Consider the following 22,223-nt stretch of genomic DNA (forward strand, 5'->3'; position numbering starts at 1 on the left):
CAGGGCACAGTTGGAAGGTACCTGATACAGGATCTATCCTGAAATTAAGCCGGTTGGATTCTGATTAGGAGACCTTCTGGGAAACCCATGTACACTGCCTGGAGTTCCATGTTGGGAGAAAAGTAGGATATAGACATGTTAAAATAGATACATGTTAAGATAGCGGCTTTCATAAGTGCTCCTGTGCAAGTAGAAGCAAGTGTTATAATTTTAAAAAGGAGCTTGTGCTATATTGTCTCCTTTACACCAGGCCCTTGTTTTCTACTTCCACAAGGCCTCTGAGGGCCAAGCTACAAGTGACAAATGACACTTGAACGGCAAGTGTATTTCTCCCTGTTCACTTGCCCTCCACTCTATCCACTTGCCGTTTAAGTGTCATTCGTCACTTGTAGCTTGGCCCTAAGAGAGGAAATACACATTGCGAATTACCTAGGGATGCTCAAATGTACGATTTTATGTGTGGTCCTCAATTCATGGGCAGGTTGTTCCTGCTCAGTGCACGTGCGTGCCGCTTTCACAGGAGCTCCCTTCGTGTGATTGCATCTGCAAGTGATTCCAGAGGCAGAGACCCAAATCAGCTGTTTTCACTGCAAGAACAAGTACTGTAGGCTCCTTTGACTTGCCAATTTGCATTTCTTTAAGGTGTCAGGTAGTGTCAAGATCTGTATCTCAATGAATGGATGTGTAAATGGATATTTTTAGCAGTTGAGGATGAACTGCTATTGAACACATGACTGTACCCATGCAGAGCAAATTGAAGTGTGACTGTGCGAGCAAGTGCATGGGAAGTTGGAAGAGGGACATATGAAGTAAGGTTCACGTGAGCATCCCTAGGTACTTGGTAAGGTGTATTTACACCCTAAGCAAACACCACTGTTAATGGCTTATGTTTCTTCTTGCATGTTACTGAAATCCACACACGTAACATATTCAGAAAAAGAAGTCTCATTTTTAAAATAAAACACAACTCAGGAATACAATACAAAGCTATGCAGAATCACACATCTGCTTGCAAAAGCCTCATAGTTTTTCTACTTGCACAATACTAAGAGAATGAGCGGAACAATTTTGCTGCCCAAACTATTTTCTTACACACAGATACGGACACACACCTTGCAAAATTATCAATTGCACTTTTAACCCACCATGTTTATCACTGCAATCCTAAACAGAGTTACACCTGCCTAAATCAATTTAAGTCAATGAGCTTAGAAGGGTGTAAGTCAGTTTAGGATTGCTCTGTTAGTTTCTTAACTTACGGAAACAAGACCATTGTTCATGAAGAATTCTGAAGATCCCAAGGTGTCTGTCATCCAACACTCCAAATTATAGTTCGAATCTTAACTTCTTCTTTTTTTGCTTTGGTATTGTCCAAAAAATGTACCATATCCAGTCCCTCTTTAACTTCTGCTGAGACACTGACTCTAAAGAGCATGCCCAGTGGAGCACATCATGCTGACAGTGCAAGCGCACGCCACACCATTGATTTCAGATGCAACTTCAGGGGGACTAATTTTAACAAATGATTTCTGGTACCTTGCGAAGAAAGTGCTAAGGCTTCACAATTTTATACTCCAGGATGTTCATTCCACTGCCTCGCCACTACACTGTTTTTGCCAAGAAGGTCATGATCGTCTCCTCTCTAGCTGTTTTTTAAAGTTACTCCTTAATGGTATAAATAGGTTTCTGCATTGCACAGTTCATGGCCTTCAAGCAGTAAAGTTGTTCCAATTCTTAAAGAAGACTCCAGTGGTATAATCTACATCTACTGATAGATCAGCATGCAGGCCATTTCTTTTAAGATAGTGAGGTTCTGGTCTTCTGTGGGTATGAACAGGAACTCATTGCAAAGCCAGTTTGTAGTGGTTAAGAGCGTGGGACTCTAATCTGTAGAGCCGGGTTTGATTCCCCACTCCTCCCCTTGAAGCCAGCTGGGTGACCTTGGGCTAGTCACAGCTCTCTGGAGCTCTCTCAGCCCCACCCACCTCACAGGGTGTTTTGTTGTGGGGATAATAGTGACATACTTTGTAAACAGCTCTGAGCGGGCATTAAGTTGTCCTGAAGGGTGGTATATGAATCAAATGTCGTCGTCGTCGTCGTCATCATCATCATCATCATCAGCACCCTTGTTGTTACCGGACTGAGTCCTTCTCTTTGCCCTGGTCTGATGTTCAACTCAAATGGTAAAGCAATAGTGCATCGCAGGAGGTTTGAGTCCCTTCCCATTTTTATTAAGGAATTCACCTGAGCTCTGTTCACAGGTTACAGTGACTGCATATACAATGAGTGTACACTTGATTTTTCTCTATATGTGAGTTGAGGGATTCTCATGCTACCTTCAAGGCATGTACAGCTGAACAGCTGATTGAAACCACACTTTTATCCAGGTCCTGCGTTTCATTTGTAAACTAAGCATATGCTGGTTCTTTCTTACAGAGAGATATACATTCAGGATATACGCATATTCACTGTAACTTGTAAACAGGGCTACGGTGGTACACAAAACCTACCATCTATCACACTGTGTACTCTATGACATAAGATGCCTGGAAGGGAAAGATACTGACAGAAAGCCTCAGTCTGAGTGAACAGACAAAATTCTTTTTAGTATCATCTTCTTTCTGGTGTTGGAGAGTGCTCTCAAGTCATAGCTGACTTATGGCAACCTCTGGTGGGGTTTTCATGGAAAGAGATTAAGAGAAGTGATTTGCCATTGCCTGCCTCTGCAACCCTGGTCTACTTTGGAGGTATCCCATATAATTACTAGCCAAGGCCAACCTTGCTTAGCTTCCAAGGCTCTGTCAATTTCAATCTTCAGGGAGGAGAAGATGAAATTAACAAACCCTCTGAGGCGTGATCTCTGCCGGCTCTTTTGTTTTAAACTACCATTGTGTAGAGAGATGAAATTGACAGAGACTTCGGAGAGATGAAGATGAAATTAACAAACCCTCTGAGGAGCTATCTCCACTGGCTCTGTCTTTTTAAACTACCCTTTCCAGCTAACATTGCGTCTCCCTACACCTGAGCATCCTCATGTAAAATGTCTTGTATAGAGAAACTCTTTAAAGGATTTAGAAGAGTATAACACTTACTGCGGGTGACCTTGCTGGGTGTTGTGTGTATCAAACAGAAAACTGCTTATCCCATTTTATACTTCTCAGGAGAAGGCCAAGAAAAAGAATGTATTCAGGAGATGGTGCCATTATAACATTGTTATTATTAGGAGGTATCCAAATGGTTACCCTCACCTGGGTAACTCAGGCAAGCCCTATCTCATCAGAACTTTGAAACTAAACAGGGTTTGCCCTAGTTAGTACATGGATGGGAGGCCACCAAGGAAGTCCAGGGTGAGAGAAATGTCCTCTTCTTTGCAGCCCTGTGCCAAAGTGGGTGCCTCAGCATCCATTATGGCAGCTTGAAATGGCTCCCAAACTCCAAACACTTTGTGTTGTTTTTCAAAGTCTGAACATGTACAGATGTTATTTGGGCAAGTCTTTTAGAAGGGTGGGAGGGCAGAGGTACACCAAACAGGTATTGATTTCAAAGTTGGATTATTCTACAATCCCTGGGTTTGCAGAACCCTCATTTATAAATATGGCTGGCCCTCTTGCATGGCTTTTACCACCTTTGCAGCTAGATGGAGTGGAAAAAATAAAGAGGAGCAGCTTCGACAGTCTTTTGACATACCTGCTGTTATTCACTGTCTCCAAGAGAGGCAAGCGGTTACTTCCTAGTTGGGCAAGGTCAGTTGCATGAGTGAAGCAAGACCTGAAGGGCATGGAGTTCCAAGTTCTGGAAGCACAAAGAAGCATTCTGGTAATCATAGAAACATATACATAGAAGACTCAGGCATCACTCAACCTTATAATAAAGCTCTGGCTGTATCTAATGTGATGTACAGGGGCAGTGAAAACACCACATGCCCAATTCCATATTCTTTTTGCTTTTCAGTAAGAAATTCCATTGCTCATTGGCCAAATAGGATGATAACTATGATATGAAGAGACAGCGAGTTGGGTAAGTTCAAAATATGGAACATTAATGGCCAGTGACATGGTTGGATGCCTACACTTCCCAAAAAGGTATGGGTCAGAGCATAGACTCTCAGCAGCTGTGTACTGTAAGCATGGTGCTCTCAATATCTATTGGGATGTTTTTACACTCTCCACCTGCAGGTTCAAACAAGGGTGCACATCAACGAAAGCAAAAATTCATCCAACAGGAAAACACGTAGATCTTTCCTATTTTGTAGCCAGTGTACTGATGCTGTGGAGATACACTCACCCACAGATTCCTGTAACTGGGTAAAAAACCAGTGCTTTTGACAGCTCTTCCTATGACTTAAAAGCCATGGTGTTATGTTCTAAGAAAGAAAGAAAGAAAGAGAGAAAGAGAGAAAGAGAGAAAGAGAGAAAGAGAGAAAGAGAGAAAGAGAGAAAGAAAGAAAGAAAGAAAGAAAGAAAGAAAGAAAGAAAGAAAGAAAATGGTTGTGGGTACACTGCACAGAGACCAAGTTTTCCAGTCCAGTCGTACCATAGGCGCCTATGCTTCAAGGAATTTTTCTTTTCAGGTACTAAAGTAAGATTCACGTGTTAATCCATCTGCTCCAAGTCTCCATCATTGTGCAGGGCAGCAATCAATCATGGAAGCTCCCTCAAATGAACTATAAATCTCAAGTATCGCAATATGATACTGCACATACACAAACCACCATCATGGGCCTGCGATGCAAACCAAAAAAATAATCCATAAATAAAATCAGCATGGAGTGTCTTCTCAAACTTAAGAAGGGAGAGAGAACTTACATTTCTTTACTTGAAATATTTTCAGTCCTCTATTGCCCAATCACCAGCCACAATTAGGAAACTCTAAATATCGTCAATCAACCGTCCATGGCAGGAAGTACCAGACTAGATTTAGTAGCTAATTCACTTTTCACTGTTCTAGTTTCTGTATAGCCTTCTGCAGTTGTGCTGCTTCTGGGTATAGCTGTTTTTGCCTTCCAGACTGGCTGGGAGACACTTACGGGATAAGAGTTCAAAACTTTGTTGTAAGTTTTCTTTGAAGAAAACCAACCAATTACAGATGGCAGGAGAAATATGTTGACTTTCCAGAAACTCTATGTTCTGCATAATGGGTTTGCCGTGGATAAGCTCATTCTAAAAAGGTGATTTGAGGAAGAAGAAGTATGTGGTCCTTAGTGGAAAACCCAGCGCAAATGACCGTTAGCTATCCCACCTATCCTTTCGTGAAAGGACTACCATCCAACACTTGGATGGAAAGTTCTCAGATAACATCATAAAGTGTGAAAAGTGTTCTGTATCCATAGTGGGCTTTGTGAATTGCTTCTCTCTTTTATCTGTTTGGCTTGTGTAATTTTATGAACACCTTTGAGCTTCCTAAACAGAAATGACAGCAAATGAATAAATTCATGCATATCAAGCAATACACTGATCAGAAAACAAAATCGGCAAACGGGCCTGCCCTCCAGATTATGTGACAGTCCAGACTTCTACTAGAAAGGATTTCCTTGTTTTCACACGAGTAGAGCTACGCAATCGACCCTTTAGTCTTTTATTTTCATGAGCATCGGAATGCATATTAATTTACCATTCCTTCCTGTTTTTATGCCATTCCAGTAAGGAATTAAGTCCATCATGCTAAACTGCAGATTAGATATGAACTACGGTTGACCATAAAAAAAAATAGATAAAAACTGGAACAGAAGAAAATTACTGGGACACAAATCTTTTTATTTAACTAGCAAATGGGTACGAAAGGGAAAACCTCACACTTTTTTTTGCATCGCAAACCTTACTTCATGACAGAATTCAGCAGCAGCCTCCTTCTGAACTTCACGCCAAGCCTGATCAATCAGACTCCCCCACACTCACATAGATGAAACAATTTCATGTTGGTACCTGGATATGTAAATTCCATCATGCTTATGATGTAATACAACCAAGAGTGACATCTGGGTTAGGTGAAGGTAGGCTTAGCGCCCGCAACAATAAACCTTTGTAGTTCATTCCTATACAAAGCAGATCTAAAAGAGTCTACTGTCTTTTGAGTGGGACTTCATGAATGCCTCTTGCATGCTTTGCTCCTCCTGAGACAAGCTGATTTTAATGTGGGTGTTTTTCACTTATATAAACATTATTGGACCAAGTTAGACATGGCACAGCAGACATTTACTACAGTCTTCTTTTATTTCCATTTTTGAAAATGAAAAGCAGCTGCCAGTTTGAAAGGACAGATGCCTAACCTTTCATCCTCCTGCAGTTTTCTTAGTCAACATTTCCATTCTGACCCATCACATATTATTCCGTATGATTAAAAAAAAACCCAAATCCCAAAACAGGAGGGAGGTGTCTTTGTCACAGAGGACTTAACAGTTTCCGTATCCTTCTTTTATTATTTGTTTCCAGGCCGGAACCTTGAGCTGTTGTTATTAGAACTGATCAATGTATGCAAAGGCTCAGAATAAACCATAATGAGTTTAAATGACTCTCATATGCAATGATGTTATGTTGTTAGGCTGTATTTAGAATAGCCTTTGAGCTCATTAAGTCAGTTATAGAAATTAATCAATATTGATGAACTCATTCTAAGTTTGCAAGGTAAACAAAGAGAAGGCAGTCGTTGTTTACTCTGAATTTATGGCTGGAATTTGACTAAAGATTAACATTTGCGCTGGCTTGGTTTGTTCAGATGGTCCAATTAGACATCTAGGGTCAAGTTTATCAACTGGTTTGTCTTCCCGATTTGAATTATGATTCCGCTATGGAAAGCTTGAAGGAGGATTTGAATTTTTAAAAATGGAGGAGGTGAAAACTTTCCTGATGCATTAGCAGTTCAAACCTTATATAATGAAGAGTAAAAAAAAAACCCTGAGAAAATACTGGACATATAAATGCCTAGTATTTTATAATGAAGTAAGCCTACAAGCACTGTGATCAAGTTCATGCACACTCTTTCTTTCTCCTGCAGCTTGCTAAAGTGGTGGCACCCCCTCCTTATTTTCCATAGCAGCCAGAAAGATTTGAAAGAACCACTCAGTGGCCAGGCAAGATGCCCCTGAAGAAATCCTGGTGGATTGACCTAAGAATGCTGGAAAGACAGACTTTAATGGCCAATGAATTGGCTTCCCTTGTTGGTTCTAGCTGTCTGTGAGGGTAGATGGTGGCAGGATTGAAACTTGTAAAAAAAAAGTGAAAAAGAGAATTTGGGGGGTCATGGGGAGAAAAAGGCTGAAGAGTTTGTAGACAGTAAATCCCTTGGAGGGTGGTATGTGAACGGGGCGTCTGCCTTGTATTTTTATCTTCTGCGCAGGTCTGGTGATTGCAGCCAATTTACTGCTATTAAGTAAAGCTGCAGGACAACATACATTTACCCACCGTCAAGTGTCATTGAGTTCATTGAATCTTACTTCTGAGACAACATGGTTAGGATTTCATGGTAATTCTCCAAGTAATTTCAGTAAGAGAGTTAAACACAGAGCTTTTTGTGTGGTGGTACTTATTAGTTCTGAGAACTGGTACCTTTGGTGGGGCTCTCCCAAGTCCTGAGGGGGGAATTGGTGGAAATCAGTGCAACCTTAAATATGAATACTGGTACCTTTTAAAAAATGCTGATTAAGCATATGCTACTTCCCTTTCAGGACAATGGGGTTTTAAAAATGCTTCCTTTGATGGATTGTGCCACTTATTATGCCAGTTTTATGTTGTATAAAATATAATCTGCTAGAATATGCAGTTTTATTCCTTTCTCATTATTTTATTCCCCCTCTTGCATATACACTTTAACATGGTGAGGAGGTTTGAGTGCGCCAGTGAAGTTGAGAGCAATACTGTCAGGATCACAGACTAGGTCGAGAGTCTAAACTCCTGGGAAGAGTCACTCAAGGTGGAATGGTCAAAGGTGAGAGACCAGACTAAGATACGTCTATGCCCTTAAGGAATCAATGGTCACATCAGCAGAAGAGAACTGACAATTCCAATGGTGAGGAGGGAAGAGGAATCATCGAAGGGCATCTGCTGGGCAGCAGTAGCAGTAGTAGACAGTGACACTGGCAGACAACGGTAGTGACCCTTCAGCTAAAACTGGCTACTACGGAGCAGAATCCAAGAAATCAAATGGAATTTCAAACCCACAGGAATGCTGAAAGTTCAACAAGAAAAATACAATATCCAATCAAGACAAAATAAAGATGGAAACAATACATTGGAGATCTATACAGAAGAGATGAAAGGATGAGAGATTCTTCCAATGAGGAATCTTTTGATGAAGAACCTGCCATTTTAGAAAGTGAAATGAAAACTGCACTCAAAGAAATAGGGAGAAATAAATCACCAGGTGTAGAAGGTATACCAATAGAGCTATTTCAAGCTACAGAAACTGAGTCCATCAAAATCTTAACAAGAATAGGTCAACAAGGACGGAAAATAAAACAATGGCCCACAGACCAGAAATGCTCAATCTACATTCCAATTCAAAAAAAGGAGATGCCAAAGACTGCAGCAATTATTGGATGATTGCATTAATTTTACATGCAAACAAAATTCTACAACAAAGGCCTTTACGTGAGAAATGCCAGGTGTTCAAGCTGGATTTTAAAAAGGAAGAGGCACTAGAGCTCATGCTGCAAATGTGCATTGGTTACTGGAGCATACCAGTGAATTACAGAAGAAAATCAGCCTTTGTTTTATAGATTACAGCAAAGATTTTGAGTGTATGGATCATGAAAATATATGTATTGTGTTAATAGAAATGGATGTGCCACAATATCAGATTGTTTTGATGTACAACCTGTACTCAAGAAGAGAATATAGGGAAACAGAATGGTTTCCAGTTGGCAAAGATGTCAGACAAGGATGTATACTATCTCCCTATCCAATGTATCCTTAAATATAAAGATGTCTCTCTGGGAACCAAGATCAAGATAATCCAAACTATGGTATTCCCCATTGCCATGTATGGATGTGAAAATTGGATGGTAAAGAAAGCTGACAGGGAAAAAAATGATTCATCTGAAATGTGGTGCTGGAGGAGAGTTTTGCAGATACCATGGACAGCCAAAAAGACAAATAAGTGGGTACTAGATCAAATCAAACCAGAATTCTCCTTAGAAGCTAAAGTGACAAGACTAAAGCTATTGTACTTTGGTCACATCATGAGAAGACAAGATTCTCTGGTTCAGTCAATAATGCTAGGAAAAGTGGAAGGCAGCAGGAAAAGAGGAAGACCTAAAATGAGGTGGCCTGACTCAATAAAAGAAGCCACGTCCTCCAGTTTGCAGGATCTGAGTAGGTCTGTTAGACATAGAATGTTTTGGAAGTCTTTCATTCACCATAGGTCGGAAAAGACTTGACAGCACATAATACACACATCCAACTGATATGCAGAACGTATTATAAGGAAAGCTGAGTTAGATTTAGAAGGTGGAATGAAAATTGATGGAAGGAACATTAACCTTCATCAGTAGTCGTTTCAAGTCTTCACTATTTTCTGTCAGTAATTTGGTGTCATCTGCATATCTCAAAATGTTAAAGGAGAAAGTACCAAAGCAGGATCACAACTGAAATTAAAAAAAAGAAGTAATAAGTACCAAGGAATTGCACAGTTTTAAGGATGACAATGAAGAAATTGCAATTCTTCCAAATTTTCAATTCCTTGACTCAATCATCAACCAAAATGAAAACTTCAACCAAGAAATCAGAAGGAGATTGAGACTTGGAAGGACAGCCATAAAGGAACCGGAAATGATCCTTAAGGATTAGGATGTGTTATTGGGGACCAAGGTCAAGATAATCATCCTATGTTATTATCCATTACTGTATATGGATGTGAGAATTGAACAGTGAAGAAAACTGACAGGAAGAAAATTGATTTTGAAATGTGGTGCTGAAGGAGAGTTTTACAGGTACCGTGGACAGCCGAAATGACAAATAAGTGGGTTCTAGATCAAATCAAGCCTGATTTATTCCTATAATGCTAGGAAAATGAAGGCAGTAAGAAAAGAGAAAGACTCAAGATGAGATGGCCTGACTCAATAAAGGAAGCCATGTCCACCAGTTTGGAAGATCTGACTAAGTTGGATAATGATAGGACATTTTGGAGGTCATTCATAGGTTCGCCATAAGTCAGAAGTGACTGGACATAACACACACACATACAATTATTTCATTGATTTTAATGGGCTTAGATTAAAAGTAACTCCATAAGATTGAGCTACACGTTATATTAAATATGATCATGATGTTAGAAGTGTTAGGTTTTTAAAATTTAGAAATGTGTAACTACAAAGCTACAAGAGATTTGTTAGGCTTTAAGATACCACAGGACTCTCTGGCCTAGTTCTCATAGATATGGTAAACCTGTGTCTGCACTGTATCAGTTTCAGATTCAAAACAGAACTGTTGTATTCAAAAGGGAAAAAAAGTGGAATTCTCTTAATTCCTCTTTGCCGAATCTCTCCCTGAAATCCATCAAAATGTTTCTATTCCTCTTTTTAGGAATTTGAGTCAATTTTGAATCAATTCTTTTGTAAAAATCTCAATGGTTTAATGTATTCCAACCACTCTACAACACTGTTTCGGATTGTTCAGGGAAGTTCTTGACTACTACCACCCCACCGTAACAACCCTAAATATTTTCTTTTTTATTGTGTGTTTCCGTGCATGTTGGTCAACACATTTTTATGAAGTGTGTCCAATATTTTTTGTTGAAATCGTCTGGCTGTCCCAACACTGAAGTAAATGGATTTAGAAGCGTATAACTTTGGTTAGGAATGCACTGTGGGTCAATTAAAATGGCTGTTGTATTTATGTCCGTGGCTCTGTTGATGTTTCTTTCGTTTCTGGTTGATTATATGCGATTAAAAATGGGCAGAATAAACACTGAGTTATTTTGTATGTGTAGGAAAATATTGTAAGCCAATGCTGAATAACATGGAGAAACCTGTCTTAGAAGAAGAGCTGTCTCCAAATCTATAATGGTATTATGAAGTCGCATAAATATACCGGCTTAAACTTTGAGTTTCTCAGATATAAAAAAAAAAGGGTGTTTGTTTCTCTGTAAAGGAAGCCAGAATTTTGTTTTTATCTTTGGTCAAAATATAGTAACAAGATAAGCCCTTGATTTGAACTATGAATAAACGTAGCCCTAAAATATCATAATCGACATCATTTACTATTAACTATAAAATTACTGTAGCAAATGTTTGATGAGATTTTAACCAGTGGGAAATATATAATGTATTTACGCTTGTAGATCATAATATTTTGTGGCTTGTGAAGAATTTGCCATTAAATCATAGAGATAGTTTCCTCTACAATTCCAACATCAATTAACAGGGACATAGGATTCTTATCTCATTACAAATGTTGATTTTTTGCATTTCTTGCCTGCATAAATATCTATACATATAACAACTGATGAAACATCATTTTTTTTGTATATGATAAAGTGAGCATTGACTCATGAAACTGTTGTTGATCTATAAGGTGCTAAGGGACTTGAATTTTATTCCAATATCAAGTGATGCTGAATAACCACATATGACAGATATGTACATGTCTTAAGGCAATCTGTTGAGAGAAAATATACCCTCTCTCAATGCTATAGAGGACTCTGGCCTGCCATTAATGGTTATTTAAGTATTGGTTAGTTTATATCTGTAAGCTGAATCCTGCTTTCAGCCACTCAAATCCTCATTTGCCTTGACAAAATACTAGTTTCATTGTCTTCTCTGTGTTGCCTTGGAGGGCATCACCCGAGAACAAGCCAGGCTAGGACAAAACCATAGTTAAGTTCAGTAGAGCAGTCTAAACAAAGTCCTTCTAAGCCTATTAACTTCACTGGACTGAGAAGAGTGTAAATCTTGCTTAGGGTTGCATTATAACTGTTGATTATAACCAACCTCTGATCCTGGCTTGAGGGACCCTATCTAACCATAGGTAGTGGAGCAGCCTGCATTCACACAACCCCACCAACCACAGTATGTTTAATTATGGTTTCATGTGATGTTTGAAATGAGCTCTACTCTGCTGGCAGAAGAAAGGGGGTGATTTCACCCATTATGCACATTGTCCATAAATATTTTTCAGCTCTCAGTCTTTTCAATAGCCACAACATGGATGCTGAGAGAAGGAGAAGGCAGGGGAGATCTGCTTCATAAGATCCTTGTGTTCATGGTCCATCAATTAAGGACTGAACCATAAATTGTAATTTTGGAAATTTTTGAGGGAAATGATCAAGAATCTATAGAATTATTATTAAACAATCTCTTAATTGTTGCAAAATTCTCTTAAAGAGACATATCTCTGCCCCAGCAGCTTTGGAATGATAAGGTCCTCTTGTATATTTCATAAATGGATAAATAAGAGTACATATAACTAGAAAGATATAGGTTCATAGTCGAAAATTGATGAGTTTTTAGCTTTAACTGGCAGTCGCTAGCAGGCAGTTACCCATGTCTGCCATGTAATGTCTCATTTGGCCCATTGTTTGAATAACGTGCAGCAACAAATGAAAGGAATTTATGGCAATGAAAATTAAACTGAATTGGATTAGAAGAATAAAGATCAATACATATATGTAACCATTTTTTTTTGCCTGTCTTATTATATTTTCTAGCCAAAAAGGCATTGAATTGTTGCATGGAGTCTGTTACGTGAGGTGATGTGGTGTCAACTGCTGCTCTCTAGTCTTCCACAAGCTTCTCACATGCTGGAGAAGCACAAGAACATTGAAAGAGACATGAACACACATGCTTGAACAAGAAGCTAAGGTAGATTTGTGAGAGTGTTCCTTTGGCTCTCCTTTTTACGTTTTTGAAGCGAAGTTCCACTGGGCAAAAAAAAAGCTTCACCCTCCTTCTGCACTGAGTTTTCTCTCAAATCCTCTGAATACAACATCAGTACAACCTTAAGAGATGTCCCACCGCTCCAGTGGGAGGGACAATCCAATGTCACAGAAACAGTCATTCTGTCGATAATGTCGAATTGTTTCCGATGAGGAACGAGATGAAAACATTTTCTCGACTTTACTTCGCTCATTTAGAAGAGAACCTTCTCCTCATGTGTTAATGTCTGTGTGAATGGCAAATCCCGTAAACAATTTAAAGATAAGGCTTCAAGAAAGAGAGACAGAGAAAAAAATAAACCTACTCCTTCTTTTAATAAAACTATGGTTTTCAAAAGTGACAAAGTGTGCTAAGATGGTTCCAGAGTTAATATACCGAGCGCTATGAAAACCATTCATTAGGTTGCTCAGCTTCTTATGAAGAGAAGGTTGTGGGTGACACCAGTTTGCAATTGCTGAATCCCAGTCTGTAGAGTAGGATCCAAATTTCTTCTTTCTACATTCATTCTGGATCACATAACAGAATAATTTTTTTTTTGTCTTGTTCAATAGCTGGAACAGTTTCTAATGACTGGAAAGGCATCACATTCGTATTTCTTCTTCCCCATTTTAAGCTTCTTCAAGTTTGTGATCCACAGAACACAGACTGTATCTATTGATCCTTTTGCTCAACAGTTATGTTGTTGTTGTTTATCTGACAGAAATAATCCACCGAGAAGTCAGTAAAAACCCACTCCTGGCAAAGTCATGGTTGTTTTATGACTACGACACAGGCTCCAGCTCTTCCGATATTTAGAGATGCCATCTACAGAGAAGGAAAAAAAGTGTTACCTTCTGGCAGGGTATAACACCTGGAATGAAATGTCAGTCAGTTGTAGTATATACTTAAATAAAGTCAACAAGAACAACAGTTCACTCATTAATGCATTAATCATGGAAGCTGATCTTGCTTTGTGCTCGCTATAATCACGGCTGAATGCATCATATAAGAGAGTTAAAATTTCAAAGTTCCACTCTCCATAGCCATAATGAGGAATATAACCTAACAAAAATTCTTTATACAACCAAGACCATCATTGTAGCGTATGGATCTAAGGGTGACCACGTGCTGGCCTCAACTTCCTTCCCATGTTTCCAGTAGGCTTTATCCAACGTTCCTTTCACGCTGATATTACTTCTCCAGTACTGCTTTCTCTCACTGTTTTATTTATCCTTCCTTTATTCTCTTGCCTTCATCTTGATGGGGTAAAGGTGGTGGGAACCTTAGGGAGAAGCGATTACATCCTCCTAGAATTCCTTTTACTGTGGGGTACCAAGGGAGTTTGTAGGCAAAGACGCATGTTAGTTGGGCAAAATATAATAAACTTAGAGATATGATGAGAGTTATTCCATGGACAAGAATGCTGAAAGGGAAGGGAACGAGTGAAGGATGGGATCTCGTAAAAGAAGAGCTCTTGCATGTTCAAGCTATCATGATTCCAGCAAGACAGATATGCGGTAAAGGATGTGAGAAACTAATGTAGATGAACAGAGAACTCTGTGATGAGCTGAGGAGGAAAGACAAGATATTCAAGAAATGAAAGGAAATGCATCCAAAGAAGAGTATCTAGACGTAGCTAGGCAATGTCAAAGAGGCCAAAGTTCAGAATGTGCTGAATCTCACCAGTGGGGTTCACAACAACAAAAAGACATTCTAATGATACGTGAGGAACAAAAGGAAAGTGAAGGGACAATATCTCTATTGCTGGGTGGAGATGGAGGAATTCTGACAGAGGACAGAGAGAAGGCAGAAAGGCTCAATAATTACTTTCCCTCAGGGCCAAGCTACACATGACAAATGACACTTGAACGGCAAGTGGATTGAGTGGAGGGCAAGTGAACAGGGAGAAATACACTTGCCGTTCAAGTGTCATTTGTCATGTGTAGCTTGGCCCTAAGTTTTCTCCCTGAAGGAGAGAATAGGCCCACCTAAAGATGGTAGTAGGCAAAGTGTGGCTTCAGAGCTGCTGGTTGACATGGGCAGAGAAGTTGTGGAGAAGCACCTTGCTGCACTGGATGTGTACAAATCCCTTCGGCCAGATGGAGTACACCCCAGAGTACTTAAAGAACTTTCAAAAGAGCCTGTAGACCCTTTATCAATCATCTTCTAGACCTCTTGGAGGACAGGTGATGTGCCAGATGATTTGAGGCAGGCAAATGTCATCCCAATCTTCAAGAAAGGGAATAAAGATGATCCTGGGAACTACAGGCTAGTCAATATAACTGCTGTCTCAGGAAAGATACTGGAACAGATCTTAAAGACATCAATCTGCAAGCATCTGATGGGCAGCATGGTGATACAGGGAAGGCAGCAAAGACTTGTTGCCCAAAGATCCTGCCAGACCAACCTCATCTGCTCGGTGACCATCCTCCTCCTCCTTCTCCTCCCTTTATCCCTTTGCTTCACCCCTCTTTTGATAGATCCCTCCCTTGGCTTCTCTTTTCTTGGCCTCTGTTTCTTAGTATTTCCTTTTCTAGGCTGTTCTGTTTTTCCATATCACCCTCCATGGGCCCCTAGTTTCTCATTGCTGCTTCCCCTTTCCTCTTTTGTCTTTGACTGAAGCTCTCCTTCTACCCAGATTTCTCATTGGAATAATTGTGCCCATTGGAATGAGTGGAGCTGCCTACTGTTTGCTATGGTCACCATCATACCTGGGGCTCCATATTCACTTCAGCTAGAGTGGCACACACTTCCCCACTTAGTCACAAACCCCATACATTGCTCTGTAGGTCACCCCATAGAAATTAAGGCTTTACGCTAGTTTCAGATCCAAGCCTGCAGCTTCCTAGGGAAGAAGCAGGGCTGAAAGACTTTAGAAGGACTTTAGAGAGCCAAACTACAAGTTAAAGCATTCACAGATCCAACCTGTCTCCACTGGCACCATCTTGGAGGCGAATTTAGCCATTCAAAAATTGCTGCAGGGAGCCATGAAGTGATGGCACCATGTGATCTCCCCCCATCATCTTTTCAAGTGTTAAAACAGTGACTTTTTTGGCACTTCTAAAGGTGGCGGGGGGGGGGAGATTACATGGTGCTGCCACAGGCCTGATCAGGATTAGGCCCTCACAGTAGTTTTTAAATGGCTAAATTCTCCTGTAAAATAGGACCAGTGGCTGCTGTAACGTGTAGTTTGGGCCTGTGGCTGCCCTAAGAAAACTCTCCTTGGAGAAATCCTCATTGAATAGATCTGTTTAGGCCTGCTCTGTTAGCATGCTTGTGGAATGGCCTCTGATTGGTGAGAAAGATCATATTTACACTGTTGCATGTTTAGAACACAAATACTTTCACTTGAAGTGGTAACAATGCCTAGATAGCCAGGTTTCCGTGTTGCACCCCAAACACAACTTTCTATCCCTCTCAGCTTTTTTTCTGGAATACCTTGCAGCAAAGCTAGTGAAGTGATGTAGGAGGACACCAACTGCCTTGCAATTGTGAAACCCAGGGAGATAACATTCTTTAATTCTGCAGGAATATGTAGCAAAGCCAACATGTCACCACCTGCTTTAAAACTTGCAATGGCAAGGTGGCTAAGAGAGTTAGATACAAATCAGGAAATCCTCTCTCTGAATTGTGTTTCTGACATGAACTCAACAAGTGACCTTAAGAAAGCTACTTGTCCAGCCTCCCATCTGCAAAATGAAGATAATAACAGGTAGTTATTAGGATTATTATTACTGGGACCTAGATGGCCCAGGCTGGCCTGATTTTGTCAGATCTCAGAAGTAGACATGGGCACGAATGGGAAAAACAAACAATGAACAGTAACGAACATGACCCTGTTCACAAACATGTTTGTTGTTTATGGCCCCTTAAAGATCCCTTTAAACTATCAGCTGGCAGGTGGCAGGGGGAATTCTCCCCTGCTGCCTGCCAGCCGATAGTTTAAAGAGCCTTTTCCTGCCATGTGCAAGGGGCAGGGCCCTTTAAACACCCCACAAACTGACCTTCCCAATGTCCAATACCCACCAAATTTGCAGGGGACATAGTCCTCACTGTCCTCTGAAGACCCCCCCCCCTCAAGTTTCAGAGAGATTGCACCCCAGGAAAGGCATGATCCACGGGTTTCCTCGTTGGCTTTTTTCTTCACAGTGGCAAAAACGGGACTCTCTGCTGGAAGTACTTTGAAGGGTTAAAGCCAGAGGGAAAGCCAGAAGGAGTTCAGACAGAGTTCAGTCCCTGCCGTTGCCAGGGGAATTGATTGAAAGGCCCCAGACTGTCTGGCTTGACTAACGGCTGACGAAGGCAATGAACAAGGCTTGCAACTACGACTTGTTCGTTTAGAATGGAGCCTCATGAACGGCTTGTTCATGAACAGATGAATGGGCTGTTCGTGGGTTTTTTTCCATTCGTAATGCTGTTCGTGCTCATGTCTCCTCGGAAGTTAAACAGGATTGGCTCTGGTTAGTACTTGGATGGGAGACCACCAAGGAAGACCAGGTTCACTATGGAGAAACAAGTAATGGCAAGCCACCTCTGTCTCTTGCCTTGAAAACCCTACAGGGTCACCATAAGTCAGCTGCAACTTGACAGCACTTTACACACTGTCAGGATTACTGAAATACTAAATGCAAAACACTTGGAAGCTCCATATACCTCAAAAATGGCTACTGCTATTAAGAGAATTGTTCATCTTAGTTCAAAAAGCCACCCTTATTCGATCAAGTTTTAGATGATTCTGCCATAGCACAGACATTAAGGTTGTTAAAACATTTAAACACAGTGCAGTCCTAAACAGAATTACAGCTTCTAAATCCTCTGAAATCAATGAGTAGATTTGTAAGCCTTGAGCCGCGAGAAAAGGTGAGATATAAATATTTAAATGTATACATGAATGCAAGTTGTTTATGATACTCATGCTCTTGAATACAGTATAAATCAGAGTACAAAGCAGGATATAATTCATTAAATTTGCAAGGGACACTTAAAAAACGTAACTGCCAGCTAAAAAGCAAGACTTGCATAAAAGATTACTGTGCAGTGTGGATTTGGAAGCCCTTGAAAATGATTTCCCATGTTAGCTCACAAAATCAAATATAATCATTAACACTATTTTTCATGAGACCAGAGTGAAGGTTGTTGGTTGAATTGCATAGGACACATTATACCTCAGATGTAAACCATGGAGACGCAAGAGATTCTGTGAAAATCTTGGTTTAATTTTCATTTAAAATACACTTCAGGAGGGGGTTGGCTAATTTGAGTCACATCCAAGACTGCAGTTTAGGAATAAGGATAAATTTCAGCCATACAGAAGAAAAAGCTAGAAACAATCTGAAACATTCTGTGGTAGTTTCCCCCACCTGTACTCTTAGATTTGTGTGAAATTTAACCACCCTGCAATTCTTCCTGTTACAGTGAGATTAAAGTGAAATGTAGAGAATGGATAAATGGAAACCTAGACCTATCCGGTTAGAATTCTTCCCTCATGCATAAAGGGATAAATTTCAAGTGACCCCAAGTACCTAGCAAACTTTAAATTTTCACCTTTACGGTAGGGCATTTTTCTACATGATATGTATGAATTCTAACACTGTCCACGGTATTTTTTTTTCTTCCAGTGAGAACTGAAGCAAGAAGTCTAAACTTTCTAATACAAAAGTCCTGAATATTAATGTGTTTTTTAAAATAAAGTTTGCAGCCTGGTTGATGAGTCTGCTTACCAACAATGCCCATAACAGGAGAAATAAAAACAATATAGATCACAATGCTTGTTTTCTATGCTTTGCTTAGAGTGCAGGGGCTTTGGCTTCGGATGTATTTCTTGGTGGTTTGAGAAGAATTGGCTTTAATTTCCAATCCTGAGGTATATTACCACAGAGTAGGGCTGCTAAGCTCCTGGTGGTCCCGTTGGACGGTTTTACCCTAGAGTTTCTGATGTTTCCTAGAGCTACCAGTCATCACAGCCTTGTGAGCTCCCCTTCTCTATCCGGGCAATGAAAAGAGTGTTACCCTACCTCACTTGGAAGTTATGAAGTTAAGAACAGCCAAACAAACTTACTTGGAAGTCTCACTTTTATCAATGGTTTCTTACTTCTAAGAAAACATGAGTACGATGGGTTTACAAAACTGTTTTATAGAGACCTTTTAAAATTAGTCAATGATGTGTCGTATGTTAGAGTTCACAGACATCATTTCTACCCAACTGCACAACAAAAAATGTACTAAAAGTTTTACCTGATAACCTATTTCACCAGTTGGGAGGAGGTTTTTTTTTTTTTTAAGGTGAACAAAACTAGACAAAAACCTTCTTACCGATCCAACACCAGAGACTCTTTCAACAAATTCTGATGTATTTTCATGCTGAGGTATTGTCAAGTTCAAAAAAAAAAAGTGTTTCAAAGGAAAATCAGACAGATAAGAAGTGTGTTATGTGGATAACAAGATGCCATTATTTTATAGAAGTTTTTTCTTGGTTACCTAGGAAACGTTATTGACTTTCTTACAGTAGTTGTAGACAAAGTCACAGTTCTAATTGCATAGCTGTGGGGATCTTGGCTACCAACCAGTCCCAACAAGTCCTTACTGAAAGCTATACAAAGAATCACCCCATCAGTACCTGCGTCCACTCATTTGTTTGAGGGTCATATGACTCCATGGTGTTCAGGTATGTCTGGCCATCATATCCACCAACTGCGTACAATTTGTCACCAAGGATGCAGACACCGACAGCATCACGAGGCATGCTTAACGGAGCCACCATCGTCCAGGTATCAGTTTTGGGATCATACCTGTACAATAAAAGGAAAGAGATATCTCAAGCATCCTATTTAGCAATCAAGCTAGTTTTCAACATTCAAAGCAGTCCCGTTTCATTCTTTCAATAAATTTCTTGTCAATGCCTTTCCCAATGCAATCTCCTTAGCAACAGAAATCAGCCCCCAAATACCTGGCCCAGATAGCTTCATCTGGGCTTCTCTTTTTATTCCACGGCTCCAAACAGTGCAATCCTGTGGAGAGTTATTCCAGTGTAAGTCCATTGATTTCAATAGACTCAGACTGGAGTAACTCACCATAGGATTGCACTTTAAGTCTACTTACTATCATTATTTACTACGGGCTGGATCTCAAGGCCCTCATGTCTTTTGTTTTTAAAAACCCATTCTAGAAAGACTCCATCAAAATCACAGCATGCATTTTGCTGTGTGAGGCCCGAAAGGGCCTCCGTGGGGTTGCTGCGGGGTAAGAAATTTCTTTTTCTAAAATTAATTTTTTTAGATAAAGCCATTGGTTCCTCTTACTCTCTTTTTTCTCTTTTAAGAGAAGGATTCCTCTTTCTTTTCCCTCTCTTTTCTTGTCAAAGAGAAATCAAGACACCCTTTTATAATGTCAGCCCTGGAGGTTGTTTTATGTTACACACCCCAGTGTGGTACTCTAGCAGGAAGATGGGAAGTCTGGGGAAGACATACAGAGTGAAATTTTGAAATTTGGTAGAACCTCCCTCTTCTCTTCAAATTTGACCAACAAGCAATTGATTAAAAACTGGCTTCAAATTCCTTTAAACAAAGAAGAGGCAGGGAAGGATCATTGGAGTTCAGAGAGAAACTGGGTAAAGAGGAATTAAGAGAATTTCTCTTATTCCGCTATTCCAATGCTCACATGGGCATGCTGTATAATTCTATCTGAAGGTTTGCAAAATCCAGAAACCCTACTGGACTTTACTTTCACTACTCACTGTTCAAAAGGTCTCAGAGTAGATATAGAGCTAAACTGCACGAGATGCCCAACATGTGTCAGGTTCCCGTAAATTTACCTGGGAAATGTAGTTGGGCTTCACCCCTGAACTCCTAGAGGAAAACCCAAGTGGAGCAGATTTTTGCAAAGAGAGCTAAGCCCAAAGCTGACAGGCAGAAAGCAGTGGCAGAAGGAGCTGCTGAGGTCGCTGCCGCAGCTGCAGCTACTAGACTCAACCACCCCTTCTCACAGAGATGGGAAGGAGACTTGACCCCCCCTGATCTCAGATCTCTGTGGGAAGGGATGGTTGAGTCTAGCAGAGGCAGTGTCAACAGCTCCTTCTGCTGCTACTAGCCATCTGTTATTTTCAGACTCGGTTCTCTTTGGACTCACTCCCATCTTTCTGGCCCTGCTGCTGCAGCTCTGACACTCTTGCTAATATTCACTCCACTCCAGTTTTCCTCTGGGAGTTTAGGGACAGGGCCTGACTACACTTCCCAGGTAAACTTGCGAAAACATGACATGTGTCATGCGTCTCATGCAGTTTAGTTCACAGTCACCATGTCTGGTTGAATAATGAATTGCAACAAGTCCTGTTCCTTCTATGTATTCAAATGACTAGCGCTGTGTAAATCCAAAGTTCCCTCTGGTGTTGCCTTTTCATTTCTAAACAAAATCAGAAATTGATCTTGAGCAATGAGTTCCATGCACAGGCTACAACACGATAGAGCTGCCAACTCCAGGTTGTGAAATTCCTGGAGATTTGGGGCTGCAGCCTGGGGAGGGCATGTTTTGATGTAGGGAGGGAACTTAGCTGGGAATAATGCTATAGAGTCCACACCCTCCAAACAGGCATCTTCTCCAGGGGAACTGGTCACTATAGTCCGGAATTCTGTTGTAATTTTGGGATATCTCTCAGGCCCACCTGGATGTTTTCAACCCTACAATATGACGAAGGAGCAAATATGTTCTTAAACTAATTTTACTTTTTTTAAAAATTATGGTTGCAATCCATACTCTGCACAAGAAGACAGTGTGGTATAGCGGTTAGTGAGCTGGGATAGAACTTGGGAGATACAGGTTCAAATTGTCTTGCAGTCATGAAATACCTGGGGTGGCCTCAGGCCAGTCCTGCTCTCTAAGGCTAACCTACTTTATAAGATTGTCATGAAAACAAAGGGCCAAGCTACAAGTGACAAATGACATTTGAATAGCAAGTGTATTTCTCCCTGTTCACTTGCCCTCCGCTCAATCCACTTGCCAGGCAAGTGTCTTTCGTCATGTGTAGCTTGGCCCAAAGTGGGGGAGAAGGAGAGACTCGTGTCACCCTGATCTCCCTGGGAAAAGGGTAGAATAAAAATAAGATAGATAAATCTGCACCTGGAAATAATAATATACATAGTTATGCTGTTATCATTGTATTAAGTTTGTAATAAAACTGCCAATATTTCCCACTTTCAAATGTATGTTAGTACAGTGTAATTTCCCAGATTTTTAAATCTATGACTCTTCTATAGGTGATGCTCAGGAATGGATTACACGTTTTTTTAAAGAAAAGAAGTGGTGCTTAAAAGCCTTTCTTGTTGCCTTCATCTGAAGGGTTCTAACTTGTTTTCTTTTTGTATTCAGAAACTTTACGGTATCTCCT

General features: G+C 40.4%; 1 protein-coding gene across 1 annotated transcript in view; it reads right to left on the bottom strand.

The window, feature by feature from the left end:
* Positions 1-13,609: 13,609 nt before the first annotated feature.
* KLHL1 (kelch like family member 1) overlaps positions 13,610-22,223 on the bottom strand; it is a 282,888-nt gene continuing 274,274 nt past the window's right edge. The window contains exons 10-11 of the mRNA XM_054974105.1: positions 19,461-19,632; positions 13,610-13,669 (exon numbers count right to left, since the gene is read on the bottom strand). Of these exons, the coding sequence (XP_054830080.1) occupies positions 13,610-13,669; positions 19,461-19,632 (232 nt within the window). The remainder of the gene's footprint in view (positions 13,670-19,460; positions 19,633-22,223) is intronic.

This window comes from Eublepharis macularius, chromosome 3 (genome assembly GCF_028583425.1).
Source record: "Eublepharis macularius isolate TG4126 chromosome 3, MPM_Emac_v1.0, whole genome shotgun sequence".
Classification (NCBI taxonomy): Eukaryota; Metazoa; Chordata; class Lepidosauria; order Squamata; family Eublepharidae; genus Eublepharis; species Eublepharis macularius.